Below are 14121 nucleotides of genomic sequence, written 5' to 3' on the forward strand. Positions count from 1 at the left end.
GTTCTGCACAGCTGCATATGCTTAACATTTTTTACAAATTACAATATGCAACACAAGACACAGACAAAACTTGAGGGCAGAAAACAAGTGAATGAAAATTTTTAAACATTTAGAAAATGGTCCACAGATGCTTTTAAAAATACAACATTTTCATAGTTTTAGTAGCCAGAGTTGTATTTTAAAGACCTGTAGAGCTTTTAACAGCAAAAGCCAGGTCTCTTTATAGAAATGAGTCAGTATCACAAACTAACTAGAACATGGGTAAAATTTGTCTTCCTTGCACACAGAATAAAAGGGAAGATTTCAATTGTTTTTTAAACTGGCTGGACTGGACACTGGCTTTCTGATTCTGTTTCAGTGTTGCAGAATTGAGCTGACAAATCATACACAGGAACTACAAGAGATCTATGGACCTTTTTTCCATTTTAATATTTTTCTGTCAAGTAGACAAGATGACAGTTGTATACCAGTAATGGTAGAAGCAAAGAGTGTTTCTTTCACAATGTGCTATAGAACTGTATGTCAGTCAGTTTTGGCAATATATTGTACACAAACACTGGTAAATTCCTACACTTAATAAATTCACTTTAAATCAAAATATTTCACACTGTACTGATGGTGCTCACTTAGCACATATCTCCGCATTTAAATATGACCTTAGACTATATTTTTGAGAGCAGTGCTTCACTGTAGCTGCAGTCAGGTCATTGTAGTCAGGGCTTCATTCAGAGTAACTTTTAAAGCCAGACACCATCATCAACACGATTAAAGGTTTAATGAATAAATAATTTCTTCAAATGATAAGTGCACTTCCCTTAATAAGTTAACCCAAATACACAGATGTTTTAATTCGCAATAATGTGCTAACCTGTGTTTTATCTTTCTCCAGGACCATGGTTTCACATTTAATTAAGAGTCTCTCCAGCTTCATAAAAAAAGGGTTCACATTGTTTTTCAAAGACTCCATCCTCCTGAGCCCTTCAGCCTCTGAGGCAGCTTTTCCTGTGTTTGCACCGACACTAATCCACATAGTGCACCTCGGCCTGGAGCTCCTTGGTGATATACCCAAGAAGAGCAGCTGTAAGCTGCTGCTTCAGGGCGGCGTTGCCCATCACCAGAGCACTGAGCTGGACCAAATCTGTCCACTGAATGTCCCCCAGGATGACCATGAGATCATCATAAAGCTTCTGCTGCTGCTGAGGAGTGAGCTCCATTATGATCTGGGGCAGCGGTTTGAACTGTCCACTGGTCAGCCAGCAGCCCAGAAGGCCTCCAACAGCACCGCCTGCAGGGGAAGAAGGTTTCAAAACTTGTGAAATTAAGAATATTGATCTGTCCAACAGTCTCAACAGGTCCTTTTAGACAAGTTAGAGGTGCTATTACACTTTGTCCCACTTACCCACTGCAATACCCAGAGGACCCCCGACCAAGCCTCCGGCAAATGCCAGCCCTCCAGCTGCTGCTGCTCCCTTCCCTGAGCCTTTCACTGTGGTCTGGATTTGCTGATTGGCAGATAACTCACAACACAGCTTCATAACATCATCAATTCGATGACACATACTGTGAATCAACAACACATAAACTGTAACCGTAAGACTCTTAACAATCTAACAATAAGCACAGAAAAAAACAGAAACAGCAATATATTGACAGTTAAAATAATCAATAATCAATCAGACACTGACAGACGGAGCAATTTAAAAGCGAGAGGACTAAATAATAATTATCTACAGATAAAATAAATAAATAATTATCTACAGATACCACTCTTAAAAAAGTCTAAGAGCCCATGTTGCATCAGAAAACATAGTGAGGCATAAGCTAGCGTTACAGTTTGGCATCTTAAACCTCTTTCAACACAATATTATCCCTTCAAATACCGCTGTGGCAGTTACAGTACGCGGTGTTAACATACCTTGCTGTGTTATGAAATCCTCATCAATATCTGTCCAGTTTATTTCAATGTTATTAATTCTTCTATGCTCTGTTCACCTGGTTAATGCTGTTACTGACTTCTGAGCTTGCATGTCTACGGCCGCAATGCTTTATGGGAACAACCATAATGCGGCGTTCAAGGACACTCGACCAATCCCGAAATCTCTGCTCTTAGGTCGGACAAGAATCAATGGGTGCATGCACCTAATGTAGTTTTAGGGCAGTGCTATGTTGCTATGTAACAGTAAGTCACTGAAAATGCTAATCACATATTTATTTTTTTTAAAGGTCATTGTTCTAATAATAATAAGACAAAGGGCTGAAAATCAACGGTTTCAATGGATCAATGGATTATTTTGGCGCTTTAAACGAATTCTGGGCTCTTTTTTCACATTTGCCTTTGCTTTTCTGACAACTGGTAATTGTGATATTTCCGACAACATTTAAAAGCAACAAAGTCAGCCAATGAGTGTCTGAGAAGAAGGGGGCTGGGACTATGGGTGAATTATATTAATTTTCCCAAACCAAACTTCTTTATCAACAACTGCTCCAACTGAGCTCATGTGTCTCTGCTTATAACTGTGTGGACTGTTATACAGTTATATGTGTATGTGTGTGTATGTTCGTGCAGCTAAAGGCAGATCCACCGTGTCTCGTGAGGAGGTTTAAAAGCCCGCTGCTACTTTTCTGCTTTTCTAATAGATGAATCTGTGTAAATGGTTATACTCGTTTCTGTTTAACTGTTTGTGATCGCTGCAGCTGCATTTAACCCGCTACGGTATGTCTACTGTTTACATTTGTGCAACCCTCCACATTTACCCAGAGTACACCGGGACACACCGAAGAGCAGCTCCGTCAAGTTCAGTTCATAAAGCTGAAAGACGGAAGAGGCAATGTTTTGTGTTCATAATAAAAGTATGATAAGGGAGACTGATAGTGAGAGATTACGTGTGTTTAAGTAATTTTATGTACTGCACATAAGTACAGTTTTGATGTATTTATACTTGAAAATGTCCAGTTTATGGTACTTAATACATTTACTCTAACACATTTGAGATTAAAGTATCTTACTTTTTTCTCCACTACTTATGACAGCTGCAGTACTTTGCACATCAAGAATTTACATGCAAAAAAGAATATTCCACAATTAATCCGCTCAGAAAACACAATGCATTGTTGTGTTTAACAACCCATGATTCAATCAATGAATTTGAATAAACTGTCTCGATCAAGTGCCAAAGTAAAATGTTGCTTACACAATAAAGCATCAGTACTGAGAATGTAGTGCAATAATACAATTTAAAAAACGAGGACACTGAACTAATTGAACACTGAACAAGTCTAAATTATTATTATCATTTAATCAAATTACCAGACATCAAACACAGGACTACGCAATAATCCAGCACATGAAGACTGTTGTTAGTATTTAAATTACACACAAAAAAAGCACTAAAGAGGGTTTTTATTTTGAATATTTACACCGGAAGTTACGTCGTTATTCCTGGTGTATTGACAGGGAACCGAGGTGCATGGCGCAGCGAGAGTGAAGAGGACTATTTGCTGATCTTGGAATATTAAACCCGTGGATATTTTTGGAAATCATGCAGAAATCCTGAAATGAGAGTGTGAGATGATATCACTTCCGAAAGTGTGGATAACTATCACTGCCCCATTGATGAACACGAGCAGAACGGGTCTCAGGAATCGCTGCTGCTGCTGCATTCATAAACACTTCTTTAGGACTCACAACAACCCCTGAGCTTTGTTTTGGGGTCACAAAACACCACAGATTCCCTCTGTGCACGTGGGTTGACAATGGCTGAAAAAGGTAAAATGAATATAGAGCATCTCGGCGGAGTTGCCAGGCTCCGGGAGGAACACCAGAAGGTAATGTGCACGGTTGAACACCAAACACTTTGTTGACTGGTATCCAACGTGAAACGTTAGCCACGGCTCGGGCTACTGGCCACGCGGTGGACCAGCAAAGGTCTCCGAACCACGAGTGGGTCTGCCGAAGTGCTTCTCACATTTAACATTAGACGCGTGTGCACTAATCACCCTATCTGTCACATTTGGAAGTTGTGAGTTTGTTGTTTTGGCTGTCCCGTTTTCGAGAAGCTTCCTCTCTCACATGTTCAAGTTCTGGTTTTAACTGTTGCCTGCAGGAAGGCGTGTTTGGTTTCGTGCCTTTGCACTTAAGTGCACCTACTGCTAGTTTTCACTTATAACCTTGTCGGAATTATTGGCTTCCAGACTTTGGAAAACCGATTGTAACGTGTTTATGAATTGTTAACCAGCTAGCTAACGCAGGACGAGTTAGCTAGTAAAACCCTCCATGTCGGCGCCAGCCCCCCTAAAAAAAAAACCAAAAAAACATACAGACAGGAAATACAGATGATACAAGTTTACAACAATTTCACTTTCAGACTACGACTCTGTGTAAAGTTTTACAGTATTAAAGGTGAAAGTGTAATCAGAGTTCACTTTCCTCTCTAGAACATCCTCTTACTGCTTCTCACTACTGTGCTGGTATTTCTCATAGTGAGTGCGAGACTGCAACAAACTATGGAAAGCTTTGGTTTACATTTATACAGACTATGGTTTACATTAACTGCATGTAGCACCATATATCACAGTGAAGGGGTGTTTGTGCAGATGTCCTGACCATTTGGATGTACTTTTGACAGCTGTATTTATTTTTCTCTCCTGCTTCCCTGATTTGGTTGGAAATGTTCTCAGCTTTTCCCGTGTGTGTGATGATCCTTTAACTTAGACCCTATATTTATCATATGTGTATTTGCACTGTAGCGTTTGTAGTATCAGTCAAATGAAATCAGAAAATGCTTATGAATCTGGAGTCTACTTGTAGCAAAAATCTCAGTTGCCATTTTCTCATAACTCTTTTAGGCCATTAAATCCTCAACACAAGACTGTGTAAGCTGCATAATTGTTCAGCCTTATTCATACTGAAATTATTTGTCCTAAAAACAGGTGGTGAAAGACTGTGAAAGTCGGATTCAACACTGGTAAGCATTAAGAAAGTCCCATACACTTTTCCAGCAGTTGTGAGGTGATAGCAGGTTTTAGTTTTTTGGTTGTGAGTTCACTACTTAAACTACTTTTTTCTTTTTTTTTGCACTACAGTAAATCAGCAGGTCAATACAGGTTACGGTTCAATAGCTTAGAGTATCTGTCTGTGCAAAGAAAGGTTATTCATAAGCTCAAAATTATTCTTAGAATTGACTTGGTAAACTTTAAAGACATCCGAATTCTATAGTTTGCACAAACCCTGAAATATGACAAATAAATAAATATGTAAGATAAGTTACAACCAAGCTTTTGTAAGCACAGCAATGGCCCCTCTGCATTTGCACTTGCTTGTCTTTGAGTAATAATCCATTATCTATGAATACAGCTAATTTGAAAAGGAAATTAAATGAATATTCCACTCAGAAAGGAAACTTCTGTCATCATCAACTCTCCCTTCTGTCACTGAAGTCTGTGTGTTCATTCTTTTTTATAATAATAAGCACCAGTTTTGCTTCCATTAATCAAGCATGATTCTGTGTAATATTGATGCTTTGCGTTAAGAGTGCCAGATCTGGTCAAAATCAACAAATTAGTCACTCCCTGACCAATCAGAGGCATTTGTTTCAAGTATGCCATAATTAGCCCGTTTATTCCCGCTTCCCAAACACAGTTGCAGCGGCAAGAAGGAGCATTTTCAGTACAGCAGTAACTTTAAAGACTCTGCGCACCAACACAGTGGTTTTCAGTAATGGACTGCCAGATGGGCCAAGGACTATTATTCACCTTTGTGAACAATAAAGTTTTATTCCATTCTGTGGCACTCCATTAGACCTCTCCTCAGATTACAGTTGGGGCAGAGGCATGGTGGGAGTCATGTGACGTCATCATGTGACTTTTTTCCACAGCCTATACTTTGACTTGTCACAGTAGGAAAGACACTAGTGTTACTAATAACGTTAACAGTTACTCTGGTGTGTGTATATAAGCCCTAACAGTGAGCCAGCATGTACAACACATTCTTGAAGCTGAAGCAGTAAATGGAATTCAGCCATCATTGTATCCTCATTATTTACACCTGTGCTTTTCCTGCTGATCACCCCGAGCATTAAGGGGCTTTAATATGATGTAACTTTACTGTTGTTAATGCATTTTTATCTATTGCAAGCAGCTGGTTAATATCAGTATTACTATTCTTAGTAGTAGTGATTACAAACACAGTGAGCAATGATAGCAAAGCAGCAGTTAGGTCTAAGATTAGCTCTGACTTCATGTGAGGAATGAAGGATTTGCAGATGTGAGGAAAATACCAGATGTAATAGGTATCATGTGGAAACGAAGGCAGTTGTCCTGCAGTCTAAAGGCAATAAAAAATAGCAGTTCATCAAAGGTGTAAAAAAAATGTTGATCACAATATTTAGCAAAACAGTCAAGAGTATCATTGTCATCAAAACTGAGCAGCTCTACTAGCAGTCTATAAAAGGCCTGCTCACCCATGGTACATCCACATCGCTGATTTCAGTGATTTCACCCACTACTGATTAGAGCTCTTCTCAAGACTGTGTGGGCCTGTACAGACTGTTGGCATCACTGTGACTCACCTACTGGACTTGTTAGGGCTGGACAAATTCTACTTTTATTCTCTCTTATATATTCTTATATATGGGACATTGAATCCAGCGATGTCACATCGCAGCACACCTCTGCCCCACTTTAATCCGATGCCGTGCTCATGTCTTGTTTCAGAGTTATCATAATTTTTTTTTTTTTATCATTAAGTTTTCTCCTTGTGAACAGCATTGACATCAACTTTCAAGTTGTAATTTGCAACAGGGAGAGTACTGAACAGGGAACTATTTTTCTGAGAAAGCTCAGTTATATCTTGACTTGGTGCCTCATAATACAAAGTTCCTCAAAATCAAACACCTCACATCAGCCCAAAAGCCTAGAGTCAGCGTGGATCAGGTCTTGTAAATGCACAGAATTTTAATCCTTACATGACCAACTCTGTAATCATACAACTGTCCTGGTGATGTGAATGCTTGCAAGTCGCTAACATGGGAATCTTTCCCATCTCTAACATCCTTCCTAGATGATGTGAATGTGGCATTAGCTAAGATCTAATTAGGCACAACAACTGAAAACTCCTGTGTGGAAGTGTAAGGCCCACAGTACAAATAAACTGAGTGGTAACATAGTCAATTACAAAAAAAGCAACAAAACACCATAAAAAATGTTCCTGCCAGTTTGTGGACTTAAGTGTTGTGAGTCCAGATTATTTCACATGGGTCCAAAAGTCCAGTATTCACCACAAGGTTTCACTAATAGCATTAACAATGGCTCTGTTCTGTTCAAGTGTCCCGGTAAGTGAGTCAGAACAGACAACAGCAGGACCATGAAAACAAAGCAGTTAACTGAATTCAGCCATTATTAATTTCGTTATTTACACCTGTGTTTTTCCCACTGTGACATGTTCAAACATCCTCTCTGCTAAAGGTCTATTTGTCACGACACAAGTGTGGGACAGTCTCCCTCATTGTTATATTTTTATATTCTACATATACAACTCCTAAAGTAATCTTATGAAAATATTACATTAATTAAAAAACTTTTTACTTTCTACTGCTGCGCCATTTGGTTTCTAAAATGGTCACCCAAAAAAACAACTTTTATTTTAGGGTTTTCCTTTTTAGTAAAACTATTTTTAACACAGGAGAAGTTACATTTAAAACTTCCTTGCAGGAGCGTGTAAAAAGAACACTTTTCCAACAAAGATTTAATAGTATGTATTAAGGGCGAGGTGAGTTAGCTGCTTCATGTCAGTTACTCTGTTGTCTTGACTTCCTCTGAAGTTTTATATTGTTCAGCCACAAATACAGGACATACAAATGACTAATAGCAACATCTAGAGGCCATTTGTGTTACGCTTAAGTCTCCCCTGAATGAAATCTGCACTTCCCCATTACTCCATAGCTGTGGTTTGCTTCCCGTTGTTTTGTTTAACTTTCCTAAATAAGTCAAACAAACCAAATTGGGCAACAATGTCTTGTCATAATAGAGATGGGACTTCAGCTGAAAAAAAAAAAGATTTGAACAGTTGTCAGCCTAAAATCATTGTAAATCCATGATTTTGCAGGAAGAAGGTGTCAGGAGACTATGAAGCCCTGAGTGATCGTCTGAAAGATCTTCCAGATCAGCTGTCTTATGATATCATGGTGAGTGTAACCTTGTTTAAAAACCACAGGCAAGAAAACACACACAGACTCATTTACACAACCTGTGCATTGCGAGTTAGTTTTAAAGAGAATTCCTACTGCAAATGGCGAGTTTACCAGTGTCATGAGCCGAGCTAATATTCTAAACTTTGTAGAAACCGTCCCTAAAGATATATTTTTATATAGATATAGATATAGATATTTATATTTTTACTACTGACATTGAAAGTTTTATTTCTTCTTTTCTCCAACTTTCATGTCCACATTCTGCCACCTGCTTTGTTTCAATGCTATCTCTTTCATTCTGCTCTTCTTCCGTCCCCCGTGCTATGAACAGGTGCCGTTTGGCCCTTTGGCCTTCATGCCCGGGAAGCTGGTGCACACCAACGAGGTCACAGTGTTGCTCGGCGACAACTGGTTTGCAAAGTGCTCGGCGAAGGAGGCTCAGAAAATTGTCGATCACAGGATGAATTGTGAGTCTTGTTTATGAAAAGATTGTTTCCTGTCCCCTCTCTAAACAGATGGCTTTGTTTATTTTTAATGAAATCACTCAACACTGCTGGTCTTCATCCACCAGAGGGTGTAGCTGCATCAAGTCTAGATGGCTTGTCTGAAAACTGAAGAGACAAACTTATTTTTAGCTGTGAAATCATTTACCACATAACTGTGGGAGAGACTTCTGTGTATATCTTTGCAATGCACGCATACTGTGAGTTTAACGTTGTTTGTAATAACTGTACTGAAGCGTCGCATGATTTTTTTAAACATGCGCAGGGCATTTTATTTCACAGGGTCGCAAGAGCCAGGGCACATTTGCCACACTTATTCGCTGTGGTGCGCTTGCATTCAGACGTTACAGGTCACCCCTGTCACTGCCCCTGTTGTAAATCTTGTGTTATCAATTCACACCTTCTCCTCCCCTGTGGTCGAATCGAGTCCTGTCAGTGCAACATCGCTGGTGGAGAATAAGAATTTAAAGAATAAAGTTCTAACATGGGTTATATGAAGCTGTGTTTTTCTGTTTTCCCTGCTGTTCATTCTAGGTCTAAAAATCTCATATCAAGTCAAATGGGCCCAAGTAACGATCTCTGATGTGAACATTATTAGGGTGTTTAGTGAAGCAGAAATGTGCTGCCACAGCCCATCCGCAGCCGTCTGTCCTCCCCAACCCCCCCCCACCTTCCCTCCCCTCCGCCTCCTATCTCCTGACCCTGCCCACCCCGCTATTACAGAGCTAAGTGCTGTAATACAAACATAGCTAGCTGAAATGTGTCAGACAGCGGCTGAGTTGTCAGGCCTTCTGTGTTTGACCTTTCCTCACTTCCAGTTGATGCACTGACTGGAGGGGCTCCCGATCGCCATGGAAACAAGGGCCCTCGGCTGCTATTAGTAAAAGGGCTTAATTGTTGTGAAGATTTAATGATCCGGAGTAGTATTCAGGGCAGAAGATATTATGAACTGTTTGTGTCATCATTTTTCAATTTTTTCCCCCCAACTTGTTTAGGATTTTAACTCCTTTGCAGCTGGTTGTCATTGTCATGTTAAATCTTTTATTGAAATCTCTTTTAGCCTGCGGTCAGTTTTAGCACAATGGGTTTTGTCAGTCTGCCTCCAACCTTCCTGAATGCATTTTCATGATAATGCACCTTTTTTTTTTCTCTACAGATGTAAAGAGTGAACTTGACGATCTATCCAAGACAATGAAAAACTTTGAAGCCAGAGTTGGGTTAGCGAAGGATTTGGAAACCATCTCAGCCGTACGTTGCATTACCACAAGTCGTGTCACAGATAAGACATTGCATGAAGCATAAATGGGGACAAATGTATTGACTTTGTTTTTTCTTCAGAGTAAAGGGGACTATGTTGACATCAGAGAAGAGGTCGGAAACAATGACACTGCTGTCACTAAAGGTATCTTTGTCAGCCTTTCCTCTGCCCTCATTTTACTTGTGCATCTTGCAGTCTGAGCAGAAGGCAAAGAAAGCTTTTAACCCATTGTTGAATTCTGCACCAAGCTCAGTTTGACACGTAGGGCTTCCATTTTGTCTGCTTTAACAGGAAGGCAAAGAATAGCTCACAAACCAAATTCTAAGCCCAAGTTGGATGCCGTATTTGATCTAAAAGAGGAGGACGAGGAGCATGACGGCGAGGGAAGAGATGGAGGGAGCAAAAAAGGCATCATGACTGAGGAGGAGCTGTGGGCTAGATTGGATGAACTCGAGAAACTGGAGGAGCTACAAGATGAGCAGGACAGGTAACTGAATACTGTGTGTGTTTTTTTTTTTCAGGAAATATTTCTCATTTTAATTTGTAAAGAAATTTGTAACGTTTCATTGATTTTTTTTCTTCTTCAGATTATCTGATAATGCACATATGAATGGTGAGGACACATCATCCTCTTCCTCAGAGGAGGAGAAGGAGGGAGACGCTGCTCCTCCTGTAAACGGACTGAGTCTGAAACCAGGCTGGTCCTCCGTGCCCCACGGGAAAGCACCACCCAACGTGGACCGGAAAGAGGAGGAAGACGACGAGGAAGAAGAAGGCAACTGTTTGCCGACCATCTTTTTCTCTCACACAGTCGAACCCAAGAAGGTCAGAGTGATAAGATTTTGTTTTATATCTTTTGTTCTTTTCCTTTTAATTCTATTAGTTTAATTCTATTTTGTCTTTACCTTGCCCCATTTCCATCTTTTGCTTCAGGTGAGGATAAACACAGGAAAAAACACCACATTGAAGTTCAGTGAAAGGAAAGAGCAGAAGGAACATTCAAAGAGGAAAAAGAAAAATGGACACAATAATGGACACTCCCATCATGAACTTCACAAAATCACAACGCCAGCAGACATTTACAGGTAAAAAAAAAACAAAACAACAATGCTGCAGGAACTGGACAGTAAATCAAACTTGAAGAATTACAGTTGAACTACTTCATTGCGCTGGCCAAATGTTGTTCCTCTTAGGTTGTTTGTGGACGTGAAGAATGGGGAACCCATCCCCAGAAAGTCCATCCTGAAGTCACGGAGCCGAGAGAACAGCGTGTGCAGCGACACGAGCGAGAGCAGCGCGGCAGACTTTGAAGAGCGCCGCATGATAGGACGCAGCTTCAGCCATGACGACGCAACGCACAGCGACACCAGTGACGGCATTACTGAGGAAGACAGTCCTACGGCAGTGCCACTGCACCCCGCCAGCAGATTTGAGGTAAAAGACACGTGGTTGCGTTTTAAGTTTTTGTTTTACTTCTCACTGTCCTTCTGTCTAAAGAGATCCCAGTCAAGTTTCTTTGTATAGCCTTCGATCTCAGTTATGGTGTGAAGGACCCGGCTGCGTACCTATATTATGAAACAGTTTATGAGAATGACACCTTTGAGCCTCTCGTCCCTTAATGAGAATATAACAAACGTCCCACAGAAGCCTCTTTAAGTTAAAATGGGAGCTGCCTGTGGTCAAACAGTCATTAAATTTCAGTCACATTAAGCAGTGTGAAGAAGAAAACGCAGCATGAAAACACCTCTCTCTCTCTCTCTCTCTCTCTCTCTCTCTGTCTCTGTCTCTGTCTCTCTCTCTTTCTTTTTCCTCTAGGCATTTTCAGGTACAGTGGTAGAAAAGGACCCGATGCCTTCAGCCGTTCCCCACCTGACCATCGCTCCACCGGCTCTGCCGACCATACTGGAGAGGAAACAAGAAGAGGTGGCGCCCGACGTCGCTCCACCCCAGCAGGCCCCGAAAAGGGTGTCGAAGTTTAAAGCTGCCAGGTTGCAGCAGAAGTAACTGTCAACCAGAAAATATCCATATTTCACAGTAAGTTGTTTTTTTTTTTTTTTTTTTTTTTTTTTTTTAAAGAAAGCCTTTGTTTCTTTTCTACAATTGATGAACTGGACAAACCATCCTGTCCTGTCCTTTCTTTCACTTGTCTTTCATCCAGTTTCACATCTAAGCATACAGGGTTTCTGTCACTGAATATGACTGTTCTGTGGGGACAAGTACAGTAGCAATGTCGACAAATCAGCCTTGTGCGTAACACTGCTTTTCAACAAGCTCCAAACACTAGGTAATGCATTCTCCTTTGCTTATCTGCTACTAGAGTCTAAATGGCACTTCACGATTGTCCATGTTTCTCATTGGGCTTGTTCTGTCATACATTTACCTGTCTACCACTCCTCTGTTGCTCCATGCTGTTGCCACTTTAGGTCTGACTTTAGACTATCATAGGATGAGCTGCCTTGTTTTGTTTATTTTTTCAAGTATTGATCATTAAACAGAATCGGGTGCCCGCTATAGCTCTCATTATACCTTCTCTTGACCTGCCTAATGAATGTATGTATTCCTTTGTGACAAGCTTTATGTAAAGACAAAAAAAAAAAAGTATTGATGGAAACTAAAAGTAAAATAAAAGATTTTGGCTACAAAGCTTGTTTCCTCTTCCTTTCTTAAAAAATAAAATCTTTGTTCCAGGATTTCAGTTTCATAAGGTTTGACAGACAGTATTCTGCAGACTTCTCTTTATTTTCTGCAGTTTGGGAAGGTTTCCAGAAATATTTGTTACACTTCTTCGTAATAATGTGTAATAGTCACACATTCTTGCTCCTGATACCTAGTGTAAATTGTTTTGGTCTTTAAGCAGCTATTACCAGACACTGACTGAGCTAGTATGGTCTTTTTTTATGAATTATTGTTATTCCTAGTGAATTTCCTGTTGTGCATTAAAATTTGAAGAGCTAAGTAAAGCACCAACCCAAATTGCAACCAAACCTTCTAAGAGAGCAATAACAGTTCATCAAAGTTGTAAAGCCAACCGAATGCGGAGTGCCTGCTCCAGTCAGTAAAAGCACAGTCGAACTGCAGCCCTTAATGGAAGAGAACAAATTTCCAAGCCAACCACTCTGACGACAAATCAAGTTTAGCCTGGGCCCAAAAAACAAAACTGAACCGCTGAAGACCAGAAGAAAGTCTGGTTTGCAGATTACAGCTTGTAATTCTTGGCTGCAGTCTTGAGTGTACAGGAGATAAATCCCCACTACAGCACATAAAATACACAACTGCTGAACTGCTCTGTGAGTGCATATGCGGATGATACGAGATGACTGCCATAACATTAGCGGTTGAGGTGCAACGCTTAAAAATTTGAGCTCTTAGACAGCAGTGCAACAACACCCTTGATGTTCAAAGGTACAAAAAAAACACACTTCTGATAATTGATGTCCCTCCTGAATTACATTTGTGGGAAAGACAAAGACAAACTGTGACATCAGAAAACACTGGGAAATCCTAAAACAGTTCTGAACTAACACACACATTCTCATATTTTTTTAAAAAAGTGTACAAAGTGCATTACAAGTAAAAGTATTTCATAGAAAATCTTACTCAGGTAAAAGTATATAAGCATTATCAGCAAAATGTACTTACATACAGTTAGCAGGTAATTTAGTCCAGTGGTTCCTTGAAAAGGTCACAATATAAATCTGGAGGGTTGTGAGATGATTAATGAGCCATACGAGAAGAAACAACAAGGATCTGCCAAATGAATTCAGATTCATTTTTTGAACTTTGCTTTTTTGTTTTTGTTAAATATGGGATGTTTTCATCCCTTTGGGCTTTTTTTGGTAAGGGAAATACTCCTGTGGAGTCCAAGTACCTCAAGTACAATGGCTGTACATGTACATTTCACTGCTTATGAAATGTAGAAAAGCTGCCAGACAGAGTGCAAACTGAATATAACACAAGAGGTATACACGTTTTTATTCAGGATCATATGATTGTACTAATATATAAAAAGAAGAGGGAAAAATGAGTTTACAGTATATCTTGTTCATTACTTTGGGGTTCTATTACTAAAACTGATATGATTATTATGATGATTGCATTTGCATCTAAACAGATGTATAAACACTAATGCATGATTAAGGAAGATCCAAGATTTTAAAAATTCCATCAAGTAAGT

At 39.9% G+C, this 14121-nt stretch overlaps 2 protein-coding genes across 2 annotated transcripts; one reads left to right on the forward strand and one right to left on the reverse strand.

Moving 5' to 3' along the window:
• Positions 1–60: 60 nt before the first annotated feature.
• Positions 61–2047, reverse strand: zgc:112052 (protein C19orf12 homolog). Its single transcript, XM_041037485.1, has 3 exons — positions 1916–2047; positions 1400–1560; positions 61–1285 (listed from the first exon to the last, which is right to left on the reverse strand). The coding sequence occupies exons 2-3, from the start codon at positions 1557–1559 to the stop codon at positions 1020–1022; spliced, it is 426 nt and encodes a 141-aa protein (XP_040893419.1). The 5' UTR covers position 1560; positions 1916–2047; the 3' UTR covers positions 61–1019.
• A 1407-nt stretch (positions 2048–3454) lies between these two features.
• On the forward strand, positions 3455–12583 carry uri1 (URI1 prefoldin like chaperone). The gene is made up of 11 exons (XM_041039085.1): positions 3455–3825; positions 4930–4964; positions 8102–8180; positions 8518–8653; positions 9846–9937; positions 10028–10091; positions 10239–10434; positions 10535–10772; positions 10881–11032; positions 11141–11381; positions 11763–12583. Exons 1-11 carry the CDS (start codon positions 3754–3756, stop codon positions 11949–11951), a joined length of 1494 nt encoding a protein of 497 aa, XP_040895019.1. The 5' UTR covers positions 3455–3753; the 3' UTR covers positions 11952–12583.
• The last annotated feature ends 1538 nt before the right edge of the window (positions 12584–14121 follow it).

Source organism: Toxotes jaculatrix, chromosome 5, assembly GCF_017976425.1.
Source record: "Toxotes jaculatrix isolate fToxJac2 chromosome 5, fToxJac2.pri, whole genome shotgun sequence".
Taxonomy (NCBI): domain Eukaryota; kingdom Metazoa; phylum Chordata; class Actinopteri; family Toxotidae; genus Toxotes; species Toxotes jaculatrix.

Bases quoted from the DNA above. Each gene is read 5' to 3' on its own strand.
- zgc:112052 (XM_041037485.1), bottom strand. From the start codon at position 1,559: ATGTGTCATCGAATTGATGATGTTATGAAGCTGTGTTGTGAGTTATCT. The intron at 1,286-1,399 runs GTAAGTGGGACA...CTTCCCCTGCAG, and splicing joins TCCTCTGGGTATTGCAGTGG to GCGGTGCTGTTGGAGGCCTT.
- uri1 (XM_041039085.1), top strand. From the start codon at position 3,754: ATGGCTGAAAAAGGTAAAATGAATATAGAGCATCTCGGCGGAGTTGCC. The intron at 3,826-4,929 runs GTAATGTGCACG...TCCTAAAAACAG, and splicing joins TCCGGGAGGAACACCAGAAG to GTGGTGAAAGACTGTGAAAG. The intron at 8,654-9,845 runs GTGAGTCTTGTT...TTTTCTCTACAG, and splicing joins TGTCGATCACAGGATGAATT to ATGTAAAGAGTGAACTTGAC.